Source organism: Melospiza georgiana, chromosome 16 (assembly GCF_028018845.1).
Source record: "Melospiza georgiana isolate bMelGeo1 chromosome 16, bMelGeo1.pri, whole genome shotgun sequence".
Lineage (NCBI taxonomy): Eukaryota > Metazoa > Chordata > Aves > Passeriformes > Passerellidae > Melospiza > Melospiza georgiana.
In genome coordinates, this window is record NC_080445.1 from 9,773,040 (window position 1) to 9,793,748 (window position 20,709).

The following is a 20,709-nucleotide window of genomic DNA, read 5'->3' on the forward strand; positions in this document are numbered from 1 at the left end:
TGACTTTGCCAGCAGCATTGGAAACGTTTCAAATACAGTTAGACAGGGATTTCTTTTAGATGTCCATAATGTTTCATTTCAGTAACTCCACTGTCTTCAGTTGTGTTAATGAATATTTGTATGTAGACTTCTACTTACCTACGTGAAATGAACTCAGTTAAATGTACCAGGATGACCTCTGGCAGTCATTTTCTAATATAAATTTGGCTATATCCTTTGAAATCACTGGATATGTACCAGCTTACTTAATGCAGGACCTTAATTCAGATGTGCCCCAAAAGAGGCTATCTGTGTAGTGAACAGGCATGGATCAACACAGCATTTCTTCTTTGATACCTTCTGCCTTCAATTTTCCCCTCAAAATAATTTCAAAGAGCTTGTAAAGGAAGAAAGTTTTAATCACTTAAGTGTTGCTAATGAAGATGTTGCTGCCAGTAATTTACAGGAGTGTCTGTCCATGCTTTCAGTCTAGACCTCTAAGTACCTCAGATGTTTACAGATGGAATTTAGAATACTGGCTTTTACTTCCACAAACTGCTAAGTGGCTTTGAATTTAGCTGCTTAAGAAGAATGCCTCTTTGCAATGACAGGTCATGACTAGTAGAATCCCTTAGCTGTGCCAGCTTTGAGAAACCATTCAAAAACTGTGATTTGATGACCCCTACATGTGCAGGGGATAAGCCAGCTGGAGTATGTTAACCTTCCAAGGATGGTTCATTTGGGGATGTTTTCAAGGACAGTTGTTTTCAGCAGCTCTCTACAGTAAAAGTGCTCTGGTATGCTGCATCTCTGAGCCATGCATAACTGCTTGAAGTGACATTTGTTGTGGTTTTGTTTCAATCTTTTCCATCCATAAACAGCAAAGCCACCCAAAGAACCCAAATGATAAACATCGGAGCAAGAAATGTAAAGAACCTAAGCCAAGGGTGAAAAAATTGAAGTACCATCAGTATATTCCACCTGATCAGAAAGGTGAGAAAAATGAGCCACAGATGGACTCCAACTATGCTCGTCTGCTACAACAGCAGCAACTGTTTTTGCAGCTGCAGATCCTGAGCCAACAGCAACAACACTACAACTACCAGACAATTCTACCTGCACTGCTGAAGTATGTGAAGCATTGTTTGTGTCCTTTTAAGAAAAAACATATACATCAGTTACAGGCTTAGGGCTTTAGAAGTAAACATGGTTTGCAAACATTAAAGAGACAGTTGGAACCCAAGAAAACTTTAAATGGTATTTTGCATCACTGTGGGTATTATTTGCCTTATTTAACAAGGTGTGAGGTTGTTCTCTTGTTAAAATAACCCTGAGGTCTGAGAAGCCTTGAGGTGGTCCTAGTTATTTTTATGTGACATGGAAACAGAACATCCTACCTGTCAGATGTGTTTTTTCTGACAAAATGCATATTTGAAACTCAAATACATTTGTGCAAAATCAAGAAAGTTTTGACACCATTTTCACTCAAATGTGAGCTAGGTAGGCAGGAGAGAAGCTTGCAGACCATGTCTTTAAAAAAGACATGCACTATTCCTGTGGGTTTATTTTTTTTACATCAAATTCACAAACCACATCCTTGCAGTTTACAAATAAGACATATCAGTCTTTTTAGATATGATAAGATTTGTCTGTTGTTTATAGCCTCATCTCTAATGCTGGTATGAGTTCCTCATTAGTACTGATCTTTAGCACTTTTACCAGTGAGAAGAACACTCACTGATTTATAGGTAGAAACAGTCAAAAAAATAAATGTTTAAAGAGGTGCCAGCATCCCATAACAAAACAAGAAGTTGACTATCTGCAGAGTTTAATTCTCATTATCTAAGACCAATCTTTTCCTAGAAGTGCTTAAAGTGTAGCATGCCACTGTCACACAAGCCTAAATTCAAATTGACTTTCAGCTATTTTTTTAAAATGAGTTTTCACTGAGTTCTTTTTCTTCAGCAAGTGAGGCTAGAAAAGTTAAAGCTACCATCTGTGGTTGTATTTATAATTACCATGTATCCTAACATTTGGACTGGCGATGTTTCTGCCTGCTTGCCCACGCTTCTTATGTTCCATTTACTGACATTTCAGAAACATTTCTTCATAAATCAGCTGAACGAAATCAAAGAGCTGACTTATGATACCTAGTGTAAATGGTGGCATTTTTAATTTTTTACAATTACTTCAGAATCCTTCTATGAGATTCTTGAGTACAGCTGATAAAAATGCATCATCTTCAAAGTGAACTGCTTTATGTCAGTCCATACTGTGTGTGAACATTGGACATCTATGGAAGGGTTGCATCACAGAGTTCAGTGATGGGAGGGTGGTTATTGATGCCAGACAAAAATCTAATTGCCCTAGCTGGTGATTAATTTGTGTAAATAGAGTTTGCAGTCCATAGTGTTCTTCAGAGATACCATGACAATAATCAAAACTATGAAGCATAAACTGGTATGCTTAACTGCAAAACCAAACCAAAATAGCAACATACTACTCTCTGTTTTCCTGTTTTGTTTTACTGAAAATACTTAACAGTAATGTGTTAGGTTAAGCATAGATTTGTAAAAAAAGTTAATTTGTTCATTAGTTTCACAGACATGAGATTCAGAATCACAGCCTCTTGATTGAAAACATAATATATTTAGCATTGACTTTCTTGTCCCTTTTTTCCCTATTACTTGAAGGCCACTGAATGACAAACAGAGCAACAATGGGAATTCACCACTGAATACTCTGAACAACAACAGTACACCAACATCAGCTGCCAGCTCACCAAGACAGACCAGTAATGTTCCTAGCAGGAAACCAGGTCCTCTGCCTTCAAGCTTGGATGACTTGAAGGTAAAAGATAAGAGGGATTTGTCCAGTCCTGTGCATTCCTGTAATTCATAACTTGTGAACTGTTACTGTTGAGAATGTGCCTAGCAATTTGTACCAATGAAAACTGTCCTTTCCTCCTAACTGGTTAGAATAAGAGTGTCTAAGTTTTCACACACAACTCTCCTGGACTGAAATGTTTGATTCCTCATATGCCTATGTTCCAGAACTGACATTTCTTTCCCAAAGAATTAGAAGAGGAGGAATTTCAGACACATTGTAATGGTCCCTCACTATGACACCTTGGGTAAGATGTGAGGTTCACTTCATGTGAAGTTTTTCAGCTCAGGCAGATTTAAACACAGGAGCAGTAATTTCCTCATGACAATTTCAGTGTATCAGTGAAGAGGTTTAGTTAAGCAATATAAATGAAAAGATGCCCTAATAAAAACATACTCTGAGAGGTCACTGCTATAAATAGAAACAGAAATAAGACTATTTATAAAGAGAGAACAGAAAAGATCTTACCAGAGTTCAACCCCACATATGAAAATGAATGCTAAATTCCAAAATTTCTTTAAGTCATAAATAACTGTTTAGACTGTTCAGCTTGCACTGTGAGGGCATTGCATAGGATCTTGTTCCTTCTGAAATAAATGAGAAGGAATAAAGACAAATCTGAAGCAGCTTGTGGGGGTTTAGGATTCAGCAGCTGTAGGAATGTGCCAAACTTCAGCAGCAGCGTAGGGACATCTAGTGGGCAATTAATTCCTTTCTCTCTGCCTTTACCAGCGTTTGTGAGGGGTGGGAGGGAGGATTCTTTTAGATTTGAAGGGATAAAATGAAGAAATTTCTGAAGATTGGATTCTCAATGTGGTAATATATTGTCCTAAGTTAAAGCCAATCTTTTAATATGAAATAAGTCAAATGCAATTCAAACAAAAACATTTGAAATCAGTTTTCCAGTCCTTAAATTTTTAACTAAAATCTTGTGAAGATTTTAAAGTTAATACCTGGAATTGTGCTTTGCAGTGATTAAAGCTGTTCACTTATCTATTTCTTGGCACAATTTATTGGTATTCCTGCTGATGTGGTAACACTCACATAAGCCTTCCTTGCAGACCTGCTGGTGGTAGTTTTACCTTTGAATCAGCTAAATCAGTTCTGAGTTCAGAAATGAATTGTTGAAAAAGAGAAAAATTAGAACACACTCCCAAGTGCAGAGGGTACCAGACTGGGGGAAACAGCTGATGGTTATTGGCTAGGGAGTTATTTAACATAAAATTGCTGTGGGTTTTAGAGATGTAAAATATATTGCTGTGATCTTCTCATCATTTCCAAATCAAAAATACCTCCAACTTAAATTCTAGGCTGGCTGAGTACTGAAATACTACTGAGGTCACTACCTTTTGTTCTATTAGAGGTAGCTCTAATATGCAGCTCTAATATGTGGTGCATGTTTATGATAAACAGAAGTCATTCTTTGTGACTGCTTTTCTTTAACTGATATTTTGAAATATAGAATCAATTTACATTCAACATATTTGCACTTTACTTTGTCTGTAAGCTTATTGGAAAAAACTGAGAACATTTTTCTGTCAGAAATCAATTTTGACTGCTTAAACTGTTTTTGTAAAGGAAACACAGATGGCACATAGGGTGACTGGTTGCTAATTAGCAAGAGAGCCTTTTGTGTTTGATGAGTCTATTAAATCATCAGCTGACCTGATAAAGTTTCTCAGAAACAGATCTGTCTGTCCTGATGGTGTAACAAAGGGGCTCAGCGTGCTGCTGCTCACTGCTTTTATCTGCACTGCTGCCATTGTCTGCTGCTTTGCTACAGAGGTTTTTAGCTCAGAACTGGAGCTGTAGGTGCATTTTTCCATGTTGAATATTTATGAAAAAACATCATCAGTTTGCTACTATTCACTGTACAGCTGAACACTGCTAAGATTTTGGCCACTTAAATACTAAAGTAAGTAGGAGGTCATGGCAATGTGTTCATAGATAATGCATGCTGTCAGAACCCAGAGATTTAATAACTAGCAAATATGGGAATGAAAATAATTTTCATTATTAAGATGTAATAAGAATGCCTATCAGTAAGTTTTAATATTTTCCTTTTTTATTATAGTGTTTTATTTTATTTTATTTCAGGTAGCAGAGCTTAAAATGGAGTTGAAACTGAGGGGATTACCAGTGTCTGGAACAAAAACAGACCTTATTGAGCGTCTGAAAACCTATCAAGATCTTAACAACAATGGGGTTGCTACAAGTACCTCTGTGACAGTGACAACTTCTAGTGGGGCCACAGGTAACACTGGGGAAGTGACTGTGGCATTTCCTGTTGCAGCAGTAAATAAACCAGTGGCTACTACAATATCCAGCTTCCCTCCGGAAAAAACATCTACTGCACCTGGCAGCAAAGCAGTAAATACTGAAAACGTCAGCTCTCCCCTGCCTATATCCCCCTCTCCCTCTGAACAGTCCAGTCTAAGCACAGATGACACGAGTATGGCAGACACTTTCCCAGAAATGACCATGATGTCACCATCCCAGTTCCTGAGTACTTCACCCCTGAGGGCAACTACAAACGAGGATAATCAGAATCGCAGCAGTGGCAGCATCTCAACCATGGAGTTTGATGTAGCAGAAAAGGACCGCAAGCTTCAAGAAAAAGAAAAACAAATTGAAGAGCTCAAAAGAAAACTGGAACAAGAGCAAAAACTTGTGGAAGTATTGAAAATGCAGCTTGAGGTTGAAAAAAGGGGACAACAGCAACAGTCTCAGACTTTTGGTAACTCAGCTGCTTTGGAACAGAAGCAGTTCAGTGGTGCTGTCAAAGATGAAAGTGCCCCTGCTGACTGCTCAAGTACCAGTCAGTCTGTCCCTGTGGCCAGCCATTCCTTAGGACAGCCCGTGTACACCGCTGGCCACAATCCAGTTGCCAAAAAGGCAGTTGTTATCAAGCAGGAGATACCTGTGGCCAAAGCTGAACCTCACAATGCCATTTCTCAGTTTTATGTTAGTCCACAGAGGCAGCCACAAACTGCAGTTGTTGCCCAGCCTCAAGCTTTATTAACTACACAAGGAACTGCCCAGCTGCTCCTCCCACTGTCCATCCAGGGACCCAATGCTGCTACTGCAGTGCAGTTACCAGTTGGAAATATCAAGTTGCAGGTAAGGGTGTTTCTATTTTTTTTATCATGTAACCTGCATGGCAGTATTTCATAACTTAGTGTAAATAGGTAAATGTGCTGCTTGTAAGATTAACTTAAAACTCAGGCTTAGCCTGTTTCTGCTTAAGGGAAACAGTGCAAAAGCTTGAGTTGATCTTGTAATACCTGCTTCTAATACTTATTTCTTTGCAACTTTGTTCCTACTCTTTCCTGATAAGCAATTGCCTTACCATGTACTGCCTCCATGCACAATTTGATTTAAGGTAGCATATACCATCATTTTGTTAACTGCAAATTGTAATAGATGGCTACAATCTCAGTACTTTGAGATAGCCCTGTTTGCAAAACATATGTGAACTACCTACTATGTGGTGATGCTTCAATATATTTAAAAATGTGAATGCCAGATTGTACAACTCTCCTGTGGACTTAGAAAAAGAAACCATGGTTGTGCAAATATTATTTCTAGGCTGATTATGGGTAGTGAATAAATACAGCATAAACCACGACAGGCTATAAATACAGATGTACAGGAGTAATCTGACCAAGCTGAATCAGTGTAACCTGTTGGTCTGAACTAGGAATGGTAGAATTAAGCAGTAATGCACTTCCCACTGGCATTGTTGGAACATCCCCTGCCACCCATCATGGCAGCTAAGTATTCTTCCAGCTGCAGTGAGTCCCTGGCTGTTGTGCATGCTGTGGGCCCAGGCTTGCTGCAAGCCTGTGCAGCAGCACATCCACCAACCTTTATGAGGGGTGGAAAATTCTGGTGAGAATGGGCCCCAGTCTGCAGTGCAAGAACTCTTCCTAGGAGCCATACACCCAGATCTCCACATGAATTGTTCTAAAATCCTACTAGAATTCTGTCACAACCTTAAGCAGCTTGTCCTGCTATTTTACTTCATTTATACTCCAGAAAGTTTTCCACTATCACTTAAAATTGTTTTTAATGAGTTGGACATACTTCTTGCCTTTCACTGGCCATGAAAAATTACCATGGTCTTAAAAGCAACCTTTTTCTTGCATTATCAGTTTTGTCTTCTAATTACTCAAGCCAGTTCTTACAGTCCTTTCTTACTGATATCTGCTCTCTCTGTGCCCTGTTATTTTTAGCATTTCCTCTGGGCTCTCTCCAGTTTGTCTTTGTCTTAAACTCTGTTGGCAAAATAAACATCACCTTTTAGCTGGGAACTCCCCAGTACCAAACACAGTAACAGTTTGGTTTCTTGTACAGTTCCCACTCATCCCTCCCAGAATACATGTTACTGCTATTCTGCATAAGGTGTGCAATAGATTATGTAACTTAGTGTAAGATACAAGTAATTCAAATATTTTATCTTCATCCTTTAGGCTCAATCACAAGCTGGAATACAGACCCCATCACAAATACCTGCTCCTATTTCTTCCTCTGGCCTGGTGCAGACAGCACCTCAGATGCATGCTCCACAATCAAAACAAAATACCATCACGCAGCACGCACTTGGTCAGAGCCAACAAGTCAGAAAGGTTTGTGGATAGCAATAAACATGAAGATAAATAGTTGTATGATCTAGTTCTAGGCAGTGCTTTGGGAATCTTTTTTGTGTTATATACAAATGATCGAGTCACCTAACATCTGTACCATATTTTTCTGTGTGATACAATGGGTTTGTAACTCCTTCTTTTCCCAAATTTTAGTCTGTGCAGGACTTTATTTTTCAGTTGCAGATATATACATAGTCTAAAGACTTTTTATCTTAATGGCACACTTAGGCCATGACTCCTACTGCATCCTTCCTCACACTTGGCACAAGTGGTGTGTGCCAGGTATATTCCAGTCAGTTTCTCTTATTTGCCACTGGCTCTAAATAAGAGATTCTCATAGGCAGTTTTTAAGAGAAAGCTTTTACTTAGGACTTCAAAGATTTATTCTTTTATAGAAGTTAATTCTGGTGTTCTGACTTTCCTTGTTGATTTCATCCCTCCTTATGAAGAAAGCTATGGACTCAGATCCTGAGGATGGTAATTCCAGTGAGTCCAAACCCTACCATAGCTCTTCCTAAGGAATGCAGGGGATGGTTCAGAGAGATCTTTCTCTTGCTTCTACCAAAAACAATCAGCTCTGTAATGGCCCATTCCAACACATGTTCTCAGCACTGGATGTACAGTTGTGACTGCCCCTCCAGTCATGTTCATATGGGAACTGATACCAACCCATCAGCACCAGTCATCACAAAAGAAAGGCTTTCTCCTCCTCTGAGCCTCTTCTAGACTGACCCCTGTTATTAGGAATGTGGACATTAGTTTTGGACCTTTATTGCATCCTTATCAGTGGACAGCAAGGATTTTCAGCCTGCCCCTAGGGACAGATAATTCAGAAACAACTCAAATTCCAAGATGAAGAGGGTCATTTTTACAGTATATTATGTAACTGTTACATCTCAGCCTTCAAAGTTCTTATTTCAGTTTACAAAAGTGCATCATGAACCCCATGTTCTGCTGTGATTTGGGGATTGTCCCTGAGTAACCTTATCTGCCTGTGCTTGGGCTCTTGTTGCAGATAAGAACTTAACTTAGAGGATGTGCAATTGTGCATTGCCATTCTCCAGAGAGCTGGGTAATAAAGGGGGACACAGCTGAAAGAGCATCAGTACTCTTCACACTGCTTGTTCAATCTGTGTAATTTCATGGACATTGAGGACATTGAGGAGTCAAAACTGACATACATCCAAAAAGCAGATTTAATGCAAGTTTTCTGCACTTTGGTGAGGGGCTAATCTTAGCATGTTAATGTAACAGGTCCTATAGAGAAATTTTCCAGTCATCCTGAGGCATGTACTTGTAACAGAGACTGGCAGCTTGCTGCCATTGCTGCCTCCAAGTTCCTTGAAATGTCTGTAGGACATTTTCTCCAGTCCTCCCCACTATTCAGATCAAGTGTCATGAAGACCACAGCTCCCAGCAGAGTTTGCAGCCTGCTGTTGCATTGGTTTTAACATCAAAATGAAAAATACTGATGAGGTACAACAGATCAGGACACCCCTCATGCATGCAGCATTAGATCTACATCCATGACCTAAGATTTGTCACCTTTGTTATAAAGGTATTTGGGAGTATTTGGGCAGAATTTACAACAGCCTTACATGCTGATGCATTCATAGCTTCTCTTTATCTCCCTTTAACTCAAAAGTATGAGAAACAGGATTCTGCTGGGAATCATTTGCAATGAGTATGTGGACTACCAGTTGAAGAAATAAAAAGTTTCATATACCAGTAACCAAACTTATACTTGATACCCATGTTCATCAGTTTTATCTTTTGCCTTTCCCTCAATCCTCATAGATACCTGTAGTTACTTTCCAAAAAAAATTAGAATTATATGACAGACAAACCATTCTGCCTTAAAACTGGCAGGAGAGGGCAAATTGTGTACAGTTTGTGTCAGGCCAGAAATAAGCTCATGTTATTGACTGTCCACTAGATGGGGAAATCATGGATATTCTATTGAACTGTTCCATACACTTTCCTCATGCTTCCTGGAAAATTGCAGGAAAATGTTTTTAGTAATGAGTGATGAAAGAAAGTATGTCAGAGCACAAAGTTTCTTTCAGAAGCTAACTGTTCTGAATTTAAAAATTATTCCACTTAAAGGAAAAATCAGTATAAATAACATTCACTTAATAGGGAATTTAAGCAAGCAAGTATTTTTAAAACAAAGGTCTATTTCATTAATGTAATATAGCCAATATTACCTTTCTTTAAAAATAAAAAACCCACAATCTGAGACTGATCTGTTGATTGTTTTCAGGTTTTTCCACCTGCCACATCAAATGCAGTATTTTCCTATCAGACTGCACCAGTTTCAACACCTTCACAATCTTTTATTAATAAATCATCAAACTCTAACATTCACCCTGGTGGTAATCAGGTCCCTTCTGTGCAGAATGGACCTGCTGCTCCCAACAAGGTAAGGATATCCTAACAATCTTCCATAAAGTTCATGTTTACATTATTATTATTCTTATATAACATGTGACTGTTTACATATGGCAGTTCACTCAAGGAAGAATGTTTTGTAGATTAAAATAATGCTGATATGTGCATATGTGTTAGAGGGAGAAATAAACTTATTTTATCCTCTGATTACATTAATAAGGGGACTGATGTGACAAAATAGAATAATCTGTAGAGCTTGATACATCCTCAATTCACTAAATCACATTATTTGGTCATTATTTTGTTATTTCATGCAGCCTGGGTCTCCATCTCAAGCCCAGCCTTACATTGTTCAGCAGCCCCTCTTCAACAACACAGTGTCCAAGACAAAAGATCCTCCTCGTTACGAGGAGGCCATAAAACAGACCCGCAGTGTTCAGCCGTCGCAGCGTGAGGTACTTGCCTTCTTCAGGCTCTAAAAACAAAGCTTTTCTCTGTAATTACCAAAACCATTGCTTGGTTTAGGTTTTGATTTTTTTGTTTGGTGTCAAGATTTTCTAACATACCCTGTCACTAGTTTCATAACTGTGTTTAACTACAGGACTCCTGTTTCATTATTCTGTTATTAAAGCAGCATGTATGTAAATAAGTCTTACAGTTCCCAGTGTGTGATACATCTAGTTGGGATAATGCTGCTGGTACTAACAGTAACTAGCCTTCAGATGACTTGTTTTGAGAATGTGGGATACCCAAACCTCACACTTAAGAGAGGAAATATGTTTGTATTTTCCAAAGTGAGTAAACGTGAGGAGAATGTGTGTGAATGTGTTTGTACACACAGGCAAACACGAGCTTGGTGCTTGCTGGAAAAGTCTGTACTGAGTGATCCTGGTGAATAGTCCTGGGTAGTGCTCTGCCAGTATGAGTAATAATGAGTATTCCTAATGTTGTGCGTTTCAGAATGCAAAAAAGAATTCCAAAAGATAAAACCTTGTAGCCCCTTGTGTTGGTTGGGTTTTTGTGGTGGCAGATCTGAGGCACAGCAGTGGGTGCCTAATGCCCTTTCCTGTGTCCTTGGCACATGTGGGACATCCCCACAGGGAGGGCACACAGGTTACTCTGTCACTACCAGTCAGCCAGGGACTCCCCAGTGGATCTCCTGATGACAAATCACTTCCATCCCTGGAGTACAAGTAATGGTTTAAAACACTTCTTCAGACCTTCATCAAAGTCTCCACTTTTTCTAGACTTTTTGAATGAGTGGGTTTGTGGGGGGTTTTCTTACCTTTTGGTTAAGGTTCATTTATTTAGGGGATGGCTGTTCAAAACAAAGATGAGCAGTTCCTGAAAGCTTACCCCCTCCCCTTTAAAAAATAAAAGAATATAAATCTACAAATTGGGAAGAAATCCCAAAGACACCTAATAATATGCATCTTACATGAGTGACATTTACAGGCTATCTCTGAGAGACAGCAGAGCAGGGTTTGCAAGCCCAAAGTGCTGCAGTTGTTACCATCCTGGTACAAAATGGGGTTAGTAACTCTCCTGATCCCTGGCTTCCTGCACCTCTCTCCTAGGTTGCCTTCATGAAGTCTTTGTCATGCTTTTTCCCTATTGCTTTGTACTGAAACCAACTACAGAGATTGCAAATGTCTCTCCAAAGTATCTGTTTTCTAGCTAGACAATTTCCTATTAAGGATTTTAGTCTTTATTATAGGTTAGTACTTACATACTGTTGATGAAAACTAGGAAAAATAAGCATAGGAAAAAATCCCTCATGAAAGAGAATAACCCTGTTCTCCTGCACTACAGATTTCCAGTGCACACAGTCAGCAGATGGATGATCTTTTTGATATTCTCATCAAGAGTGGAGGTAAGCTTATTGACAGCTGTGTGATGGAAAGATTTAAAACCTGATAGTAAAAACTCACTGCTATCATCAAATGAGGATTCTTTTAGGAACAGGAGTTAGAATCTAGCAAGCCTGAATGAAACTAAATTTTTGAAAGTTTGCTTGGTTCCTTATTAAAAAGACATTTACCAAAACACAGTCAACCTGCTGTGGAACTTCATGGTTGCAAATTAGCTCAGGCAGACCTGTACAATAATCTCTGCAGCATTCAAATGATTAAAATAACACCTTAGGTTAGCACATACATACTTTATCAAAATTGGAAAGGTTGAGCAAGTCCATAACATGTTTATTGAAATTATACAAAGAATAGAGTAAGGTAAGAGTTCAAGCATGTTGATAGTAAAATTTCATTAAATATAACCCTGTGTTATCAACTATAAACATCAAAGATACATTACTGGGAAAAGTGTGCATGAACTACATGGAGACATTAATGAATAACAACTTTATGTCAGTTAAAATAAGGGAGCTATCAGCAAGGCACTGATAAAACTGAAATAATAAACAGAGTAGCTCAGCAGTAAAAGGAAGAGGCTTTCAGCCATAATTAGGCTTAGGAGCCCAAGAAGCCATTACAGCAGTGGGAGATGTGCCAAGTGATTCAGTTAAGGGAATGGATTATAACTGCTGTCATGTAAGGATCCTGACAGGAGGGAATGCCAGGGCAGAGGGACTGGTTCTGGGCTACTGGAACACTTCAGCCATATTCTAAATATCAGAGTATTTTTTTTCTTTTTCAATGCAAATTGCAAGGTCACCTGCAGAAAATATGAGTAGACTGAGAAAAGTAACTTGAGTATTCAACAACTCAAGCTAAATTAATGATCATCTTTATGAAAAAAACAAAGTAAAGCATTCAGGGCTGTTGCAATTAATGTAAGTAAGCTCTGCCCTGAAAAATGTTTCATTTACTAATGTACTTCAGGAGAGTGAGAAGGCTGTGGGTTTTTGCTTGGAAAACCAGCACAAAATATATTGTCAGGTATATTTTTTCTGCTAGGAACATCACTTGTGCTAGAGGATTTATTTGCATATTTGTCTGTCTTGTTTTTGGGCTTCATTCATGCCTAAGAATAAATTGGAATTTAGGCTTTATTTCCCATTGTTGTTACTGCCACTGGAACTTCTTGACAGAAGTGTAGTTTTAGATTCTAGAATTGAGAATAAATGCTTCTTAATCACATCATTTCATCTCATGGGCTCTTAATTAACCAACGTGGACAGTACTAAACAGGGATGAAACTGAAAATTGGTTCTATACAAGGAAATGTGTTAGTTCCATAATTATTCCAGTTAATGAGAAGAACTATAAACATGAAGGAGGTTAAGGTAACATCTAGAGATACATTCCTTTTTTCATCAATACTCATGCTAATTTGCTGAGCTATCACTGAAAGCAGAACTTTGGGACTTGTTTAAAATACTCTGTGGTTCATGGAGGCCATGCCAGAGTCTGATGTATGTGAATATGAGTGGAGCAGCACAGTGACTGTTACTGCACTTAATTCACTATGGATGCATCCCAAAATGGGCTGGAATTTCTCTGTAGGAGGCTATTATGTCATTATCTGTTTGAATTCAATAGTGGGCTTTTTTTATTGCAGAGATTTCCCTTCCAATAAAAGAAGAACCATCTCCCATATCTAAAATGAGACCAGTAACAGCCAACATCACTACAATGCCAGTGAACACAGTGGTATCCCGTCCACCTCCGCAGATCCAAATGGCCCCTCCTCCTGTGTCCTTAGAACCAACAACCAGCTTGTCTATCAGTTTGGAAAACCAACTTGAAGCCCTCTTGGATGGAACTTTACCATCAGGTAATGAAATTCCTCAACTGACAAGCAGTAATGAGGACAGAGAGTCATTTTCTTTAATTGAAGACCTCCAGAATGATCTGCTTAATCACTCCAGCATTTTAGATCACTCTCATTCACCCATGGAAACATCTGACCCACAGTTTACTACTAATAATTCTTGTCTGTCTCTTGACCTTCCCGATACAAATTTGGACAATATGGAATGGCTGGACATTCCAATGCCCAGCTCCTCATCTGGACTCACCCCTCTCAGTTCTGCTGCCCCGAGCGTGTTTTCCACTGACTTTCTAGATCCACAAGATCTACAGTTGCACTGGGATTAAGCTATAGCCAATGAGAACACAACCTGCAAGTCTCTCTACACAGAGGTCCATTATTAAACCATTCTGATTGCAGTTAACATAAACTAAGACAGTAATGTTGGGAAGAACAAATGCTTGAAGCTAATTCCTTATTGATTTTCAAGTTTACAACAGTGAATCACTTTATGCACCTATCAGTAATGCAGATCAGGGCCCTCTGGAAGCTGTATTTCACAAGTCAAGAAAGGATGATTGTACTTTGTGATTAAAAGTACCCCAAGGTAAATGTATCACAAATATTTAAGAGAGAAGTTACATCTCTGACTTTGTAATGCTTAAATGAGCAACACAACATGACTAAACTGAGAGTGAGATGTCAGTTCTCTGTATTGACCCAGTGAGCAAATGGCTGGGGGAGGGGAGGTATCACTGCACTTCATTGTTCCTGTGGAAAGCCTGAGCCAGGTTCAGAACTAATTGTGAGGGCAAAGGCAAATAGAAGCACTGGCTGGTTCAGTGAAATTTCATATCTCTAGTCTCTTAATTTGTTCAAATTGTTTTTATATTTTGCTTTTGTGGATTTTAAAACACTTCCCCCATTCTTTAATCGTGAGGGAGGAATTTACCTGCATCCAAAGGGATATTAAGTGTAACTGCAAGAAATCCACTGTAGCTAATGCCAGGTAATATTGAGAACACTGAATTTTCTATAGCAATGCTCTGGATTTAATAGCTAGGTTTTAATGTGTATATCAGACAGTTATTTGTATACTCTTTTAACTTTATATAGCTTATTTTTGTGAACAGAGGGGAACACAGTGGTCTTCAAACAAGAGATTATTATAATGGAAGTAAATATCCTGTTTTGCTTTGTGTTTGAGGATATTTGTTAGATCATTGAATCCAGTATCTCAGCATACTAGAAAAGTTTGAGGAAGTAGAAAAGTTTAATTAATAGTGTTGTATACTACAATCCTGCAAGCATCTATGCATAATAGTCCCAATGCCCTCAATAAAAGATGTTTGTAGGATGAGATCAAGTTGCAGGGGACAGTGCTGACAGGACAACCATAATTTTTCAGTGAACACTTTGTCTGTTGAACAGCTTTGTCTGCCACTACATAACATCAGGGAAACCAACAGAGCAGCTGCTCAGTGCAAATCCTAAACACCAGGATCAGAATGTACTGTTTGTGATAAGAAGGCATACTGCATATCTGAAACAGAGAATAGCAAAAATTAAGCTCTTACCTCACAGCACAGCACATGAATATTTTTTTGTTGTTTTAAAGCCCATAGTTGTTGTTTTCAGAGTCTATTTTGAAAGGAGTAAGAAAAACAAAAAAATCAAGTAGAACTAATATACTTTGACATTCTATGGTTGTCTCTCAGGTAATAGCTGTTAAATGTTGCCATAGATGATGGAGGCTTATAATCAAACACAAAATTGGAATTTCCTATTAGGGAATTCCTAAATTAAGATAAAAGGAAACACTCCCTGTTTCCTGAAATACAGAAATATTGCATGTTTTCTAGTCTGAAAACTGATCTCATTGCATGGTTATTTCCTCACCAACAAGTTTCAAAAATAAAGTTTTGTAGGATTGAATGAAAAAATGCCCCAAAGCTTTTGCCTACTTCTTAGAATAATGCTATGTATCAAAGAAATACTGAAAACAGTAAGTAGCTGTTAGCCACTTAGCAGCCTTCACCACATTTTTCAAAAATTAAAACACAACACAATCATGTTAACATCAAACAAATACTTTTGTCAGAAAATGTTACGGAATTAGCTGAAAATTTGCATCTCCAGATATAATGCAGTCTGGTTCACTGATACGACAGAGTTCCATTGGCTTCAGATAAAATAATGGATTCCATCAGTGATTCAGGGTTTGAACTGATACCATATGTTTGCATCATATCAATTACAGCACTTTAAATCATTGTGTACCTTCACTGGTTTTACTGGCCAAGAATTACTGTAATATGAAAGTAATACAAGAAACAATCTTTGGAGATTTTCACTACACACAGTTGAAAGACAGAATTCCTTATTCCTTCTTGCTGTGCCTACAATACTTGAGTACAATATTACATGGGGACTGTCTGCCTTAAGTTTTGATGGTATAGGACTTTTCAGTAACAGTGAACACTTCACATTCAACTTTTTGCATTCCTGTTCATCATCCAATATTGGGAGCTGACACTCTGAGATATGAAGTGCCCTCGGCTGTTACGAGAATAAGAATTAAGGACTCTTGGTCTGATAGGAACAACTCTGAATGAAATTTAGTGTTCTGCAGTACTGTCAGTTTATTATGTGTGATACACCAGACATCATACAATATATGTGTGGTTAGAGTTATCCCTTTTTGACCCTGCCTCCTGATTAAATGAGAGGCAAGTAAATTAATTTTTAGAGGACAAATTAACCTAGAGCAACTGTATTGTCATTTTGGATGTGCATGTAAATACAGCTTGAAACTGGCAAAGTCATCTTGCTACAAAATTACCCTTATTGGCAGTGTAGAATGTTAATTAATCCATAGGAATCTTTGTGCAGAAATAAACCCAAACAGTTGGGATGTCTTGTTATCAGTACGGTATAGCTTTCTGCTCTGAACGTCTATTTGAAAAAAAATAAAAATTAAGGGATCATTTTAGTTTCTGAAGTACAAATATTCTAGTGTAGGGAATGTGTGATTACTTTTCTGTACATTTCAGAATTGTGTATTAAACCTTATATAAAATGGTTTGCTTTAGACTTTGTTCTGAAATGTGATATGTTTGCCATAGTTGTATATGCCTGTTTATGGCAGAAATAGGTTTTGCTTAGACTTTTGTGTGTGCATGTTTTACATGAAAATTTTTGTAGCACAAATACATCTTAGAAATTTAATTGTGCCTGTGCAGTCTGACTGCACAGAACTGAATCTTTCTCATTAAGAGAACAGTTGCAAAGGAATGCACTGGCACTAAATTTGCCATTTAATGGCTGCAGTATACTAACAGAATGCATCCTATCAAATGTGGTGTTAGTGGGTTCTTCAAAGTAATTAAGAATACCTTTTAACCAGTATGAAAATCAAAAGTTGGTTGTTTACACATCTAGACAGAGAGAGCTCAGACAATGTTTCCCTAGGCTGGTGTTACTCAGGAGGAGTCACATCCTGTGTTCAGTAGAGAAATGGAATTTGCTGCACACTTGTAGTGCCCTTCAGCATCAGTTACAGCAAGGAAGTTTACAGGCAAAATTTTGTTTAACCTTAGAAATAGTTTAAAAAGCACTGCCATACTCTCTCTGACAATAAAATTAATTTTTGGCAGTTGTTCTCTACAGAAATTTAAAGTGTAATCCAGCAACGTGGGCTTGCAGACCTGCAGAATTAGAACTTCAGAAAGCTGAGGCCACAGCTTTTAGAAACAATCACTACTTAATACTGACATTTATTTCCCAGGTATTTCTAAATTCACCAACAAGAGTCATGTTCAGAGAAGATGGTGATCCAAAGAGAAGTGTCAATATTAAACCTTTTCTGTTACATAATCTCAAGCATTCAGGTGCCTCAAAAGTGTAGGCACTGTAATCAGAAGACAAGTACAAGCTGCTGAACTATTTTCAAGGCAGAGAAACTGCAATTACAGGATATATTGAACTGGAAGGGCATTATGTAATCAAAACCCAGGAAAGTTCACCGATGTAAACAGGCATCTGAAGTGTATTGTAAACTTAAAGCAAACTCTATTAAAACTGGAAAAAAATCTTCCACTTATCTCTAATAAATGTTCTGTTGAAACTCTTTGTATTGTGGTCTATGAAGTCACCTTTCAGTGACTTCTAGACCATACCCCAGGAGGTGTTTTATGTGAGATCTGTGGAACTGAGTTACACATAGTATATACATGGCAAATAAAGAGCATCCATTAAAACCTGAAATAATCTCAAATATTCCTTTGATACCAGTTTGCTAGGAATAAAGTGCAAAAAAGAGACACCTACATCATTCTGTAGTGTCCAATACTGAATAGAAAGTGTTTTTAAGTTAAAAGTTCATAAATGTATTTGTAGAAATCTAGCCAAAAAAAGCCATTCTAGCTATGAGAGCAAATTCTCAAAAAGAAAGCAGGGAATGGTTAATAACTATATAATCATACTATTTTTATAGAATTATACAGCTCAGATATTCAAAAGACAGCCTAAAATAAATTATGATAATATAAAAATTTAAATAGGAACCAAAGCATTGCCATTTATATTGCCAAAGGAGGCACTTTGTATTTTAAAACATAGGAAATTAAGTCCCCAAAAGTGTTATCCGTACTTTTTTAAAATTAAGGATGTAGATATTTTCAAAGTTGTTTTTGATGTTTAACAGTACAGATTTGTTTTTGTTGTTTGAGGAATTTGTAGTAACTAATAGCACAGGCTTTTTTTCCTGATAGGATTTTCTTCACAGTACTGCTTGCAGTAGAAATAACGCTAACCCGAGTAGGTGTTTCTCTTCTTATTTTCATAGTCATAATTATGTCTTAGCATCTCATTTTGTGAAAAGAAGCAGATAAACACCTGTCTCTGGGGCCCTCTTCATTTAAGCACTACTTTACTAAATGCAAATTATGGCAATCAGGGCGTCAGTTTATGTATTGCCTTTCTAGAACCATGATGCCTTTGTATTTGCTGTTTGCACCCCTAAAATCAATTCCATATGTTTGAATGCCATATGTTTTGCACATTGTACTGTATATATGTAATGCATACTGTATTTTTATATGTGTACTACATTTATCAAATATTTTGTACATAGTGGCAATATTGTAGCTACTGAGGAAATGTTTGATATTTCAGCATTTTTGCTAAGTGTCTCAAAATAAAAAAGGAAACTTGTGTTCATTTGTCCATGGTTACTACTTAAAATGAAAATATCATTCTGAATTTTATGGGTCTGATACATTTAGCCTATGTTCTAAGTACCTTTCTCACAAAAAGGAGTAAGAATGAATCTGCACTTTGACAAACTCCAACATAATTATGGTTTGTCTTTAAAATCAGAGCCAAAATCTGTAAGAACAGAGACTTCCTGAACCCTTGAAGTTTAGGTTTGGATTTCCATTTTTTTTCCAGCAATTTTTAATATAGCATCATTTACTCATAGAATGGCCTGGGTTGCAATGGACCTTAAAGTTCATCTCATTCCCTGCCCTGGGCTGGGACACCTCCCACTGTCCCAGGCTGCTGCAAGCCCTGCCCAGCCTGGCCTTGGGCACTGCCAGGGATGGGGCAGCCCCAGCTGCTCTGGGTGACCCACTCCAGCATCTCAGCACCCTCACAGCAAAGAATTTCCTCCTCATACCCAATCCAAACCTACTCTCTTTCAGTTTGAATCTGTTCCCCCTTGTCCTCTCACTACAAACCTCTTGGAATAAACTTTAATACATGATTTTCCCAAATTCTTCCAAGGTTTTCAAGATGTGTTGGGTTGTGAGATTTTGTATTTTTGATTTGCATTCTGCTCAGCTTCTGGAACACCTGAATGCATTTTTTCAGGAGTATGAGCTATGAGCTGTTTGCACAAGCTTCTTTTAAAGATGAAACTGTTTCATTTAAATATTTAGTGTTACACTTCCCCTTGGGAAGGCAGTCCTATACTAATCACCCACCCTTTCCTCATTAAAGTCTGTTCTACACTGATAACATCAGAAATTTTGATATTTGGCCAAATATTAAAAACTCCATAAAGTAGTAAGCAATAATTAAGTCAGTAAAACTGAAAAAATTAAAACCTACTAATAAACACTGTAAATTTCATATAATACCTTTTCTCTTTGAACTTTAACAATTGTAAAAGCTTGTGGGCTGTATGGGCCACAAACTTACCTTTGATATCACACACCAAGCACAAATATTGCAAAACAAGTGCAGCACTTTTTGACCATGTATTTGTGCATTAAAGAAATTACAGCTGGAGTATAACAGAGATAAAGCACTTGTTTGGTGCCAGCTGACAGTCTGGGGGCTTGATTGTTTTACAGTGGCAAAATATAAACACATAACCTTCTTTCACAAGTTGTGTTCATATTACTATTTGATGTAAACACAAAACAAGGCTTGATAAAACTTGAGATTATGCTGAGTGAACCTCTTCCACAGGCTAAACCTTGATTTTCAGTTAAAACTCAGTTTATTCAAACATGCTCTACAGATGGCCATCAGCACATTTGCCTTCACTCTGTTGCACATTCAATGCCATTTACTCCTGCCTATTGGTTTCTTGTTTATTGTACAGATGTTGCTAGAGGAACATATTCCTTAGAGTATTTGAAGTGTCTCAAGTAGGAGATGTTTCTTTGATGGCAAAGAAGTCACATGGATTTCCCCACACCTCAAAGTATAGTGCAACTTTACCAAGACATTCTTAATGCAAAATCAAAGTAACAAATCAGAGCTGCTGAGAGCCAACAGCCAGGGCCTGGGGTTTTTTCTTCAAGTGTTCATCCATAAATGAAATGAGAAACTCTAAGATAAATACTTCACTTCTTGTAAAAATATTACCTGTGAGTCTCCAGTCTTCTGTGCAGAAAAAGGACTGCAGGCCCATTCTGCTATCTACTGCATCATTCTTGAGCCCCTTCCAAGACAAGTGCTGTGGATTAGAAAGTAAAATAGTGAACAGAAACATTCTTCATACAGCTAAGACAAAGCTCAAGTAGCTGCAACAGCTCCTCAGCATCCCATAGCAAGTCTTTATAAAACTCAATGGCACCACATC

General features: G+C 37.9%; 1 protein-coding gene across 4 annotated transcripts in view; it reads left to right on the forward strand.

The window, feature by feature from the left end:
* MRTFB (myocardin related transcription factor B) overlaps positions 1-16,398 on the forward strand; it is a 64,103-nt gene extending 47,705 nt beyond the window's left edge. For 2 of the 4 annotated variants that reach the window (XM_058035182.1, XM_058035183.1), the window contains 8 exons: positions 861-1,108; positions 2,673-2,829; positions 4,963-5,985; positions 7,338-7,493; positions 9,775-9,933; positions 10,220-10,357; positions 11,715-11,775; positions 13,422-16,398. In XM_058035182.1, the coding sequence (XP_057891165.1) occupies positions 861-1,108; positions 2,673-2,829; positions 4,963-5,985; positions 7,338-7,493; positions 9,775-9,933; positions 10,220-10,357; positions 11,715-11,775; positions 13,422-13,960 (2,481 nt within the window). In that variant the 3' untranslated portion in view covers positions 13,961-16,398. The remainder of the gene's footprint in view (positions 1-860; positions 1,109-2,672; positions 2,830-4,962; positions 5,986-7,337; positions 7,494-9,774; positions 9,934-10,219; positions 10,358-11,714; positions 11,776-13,421) is intronic. The other 2 variants (XM_058035180.1, XM_058035181.1) reach the window with 1 other exon arrangement.
* The last annotated feature ends 4,311 nt before the right edge of the window (positions 16,399-20,709 follow it).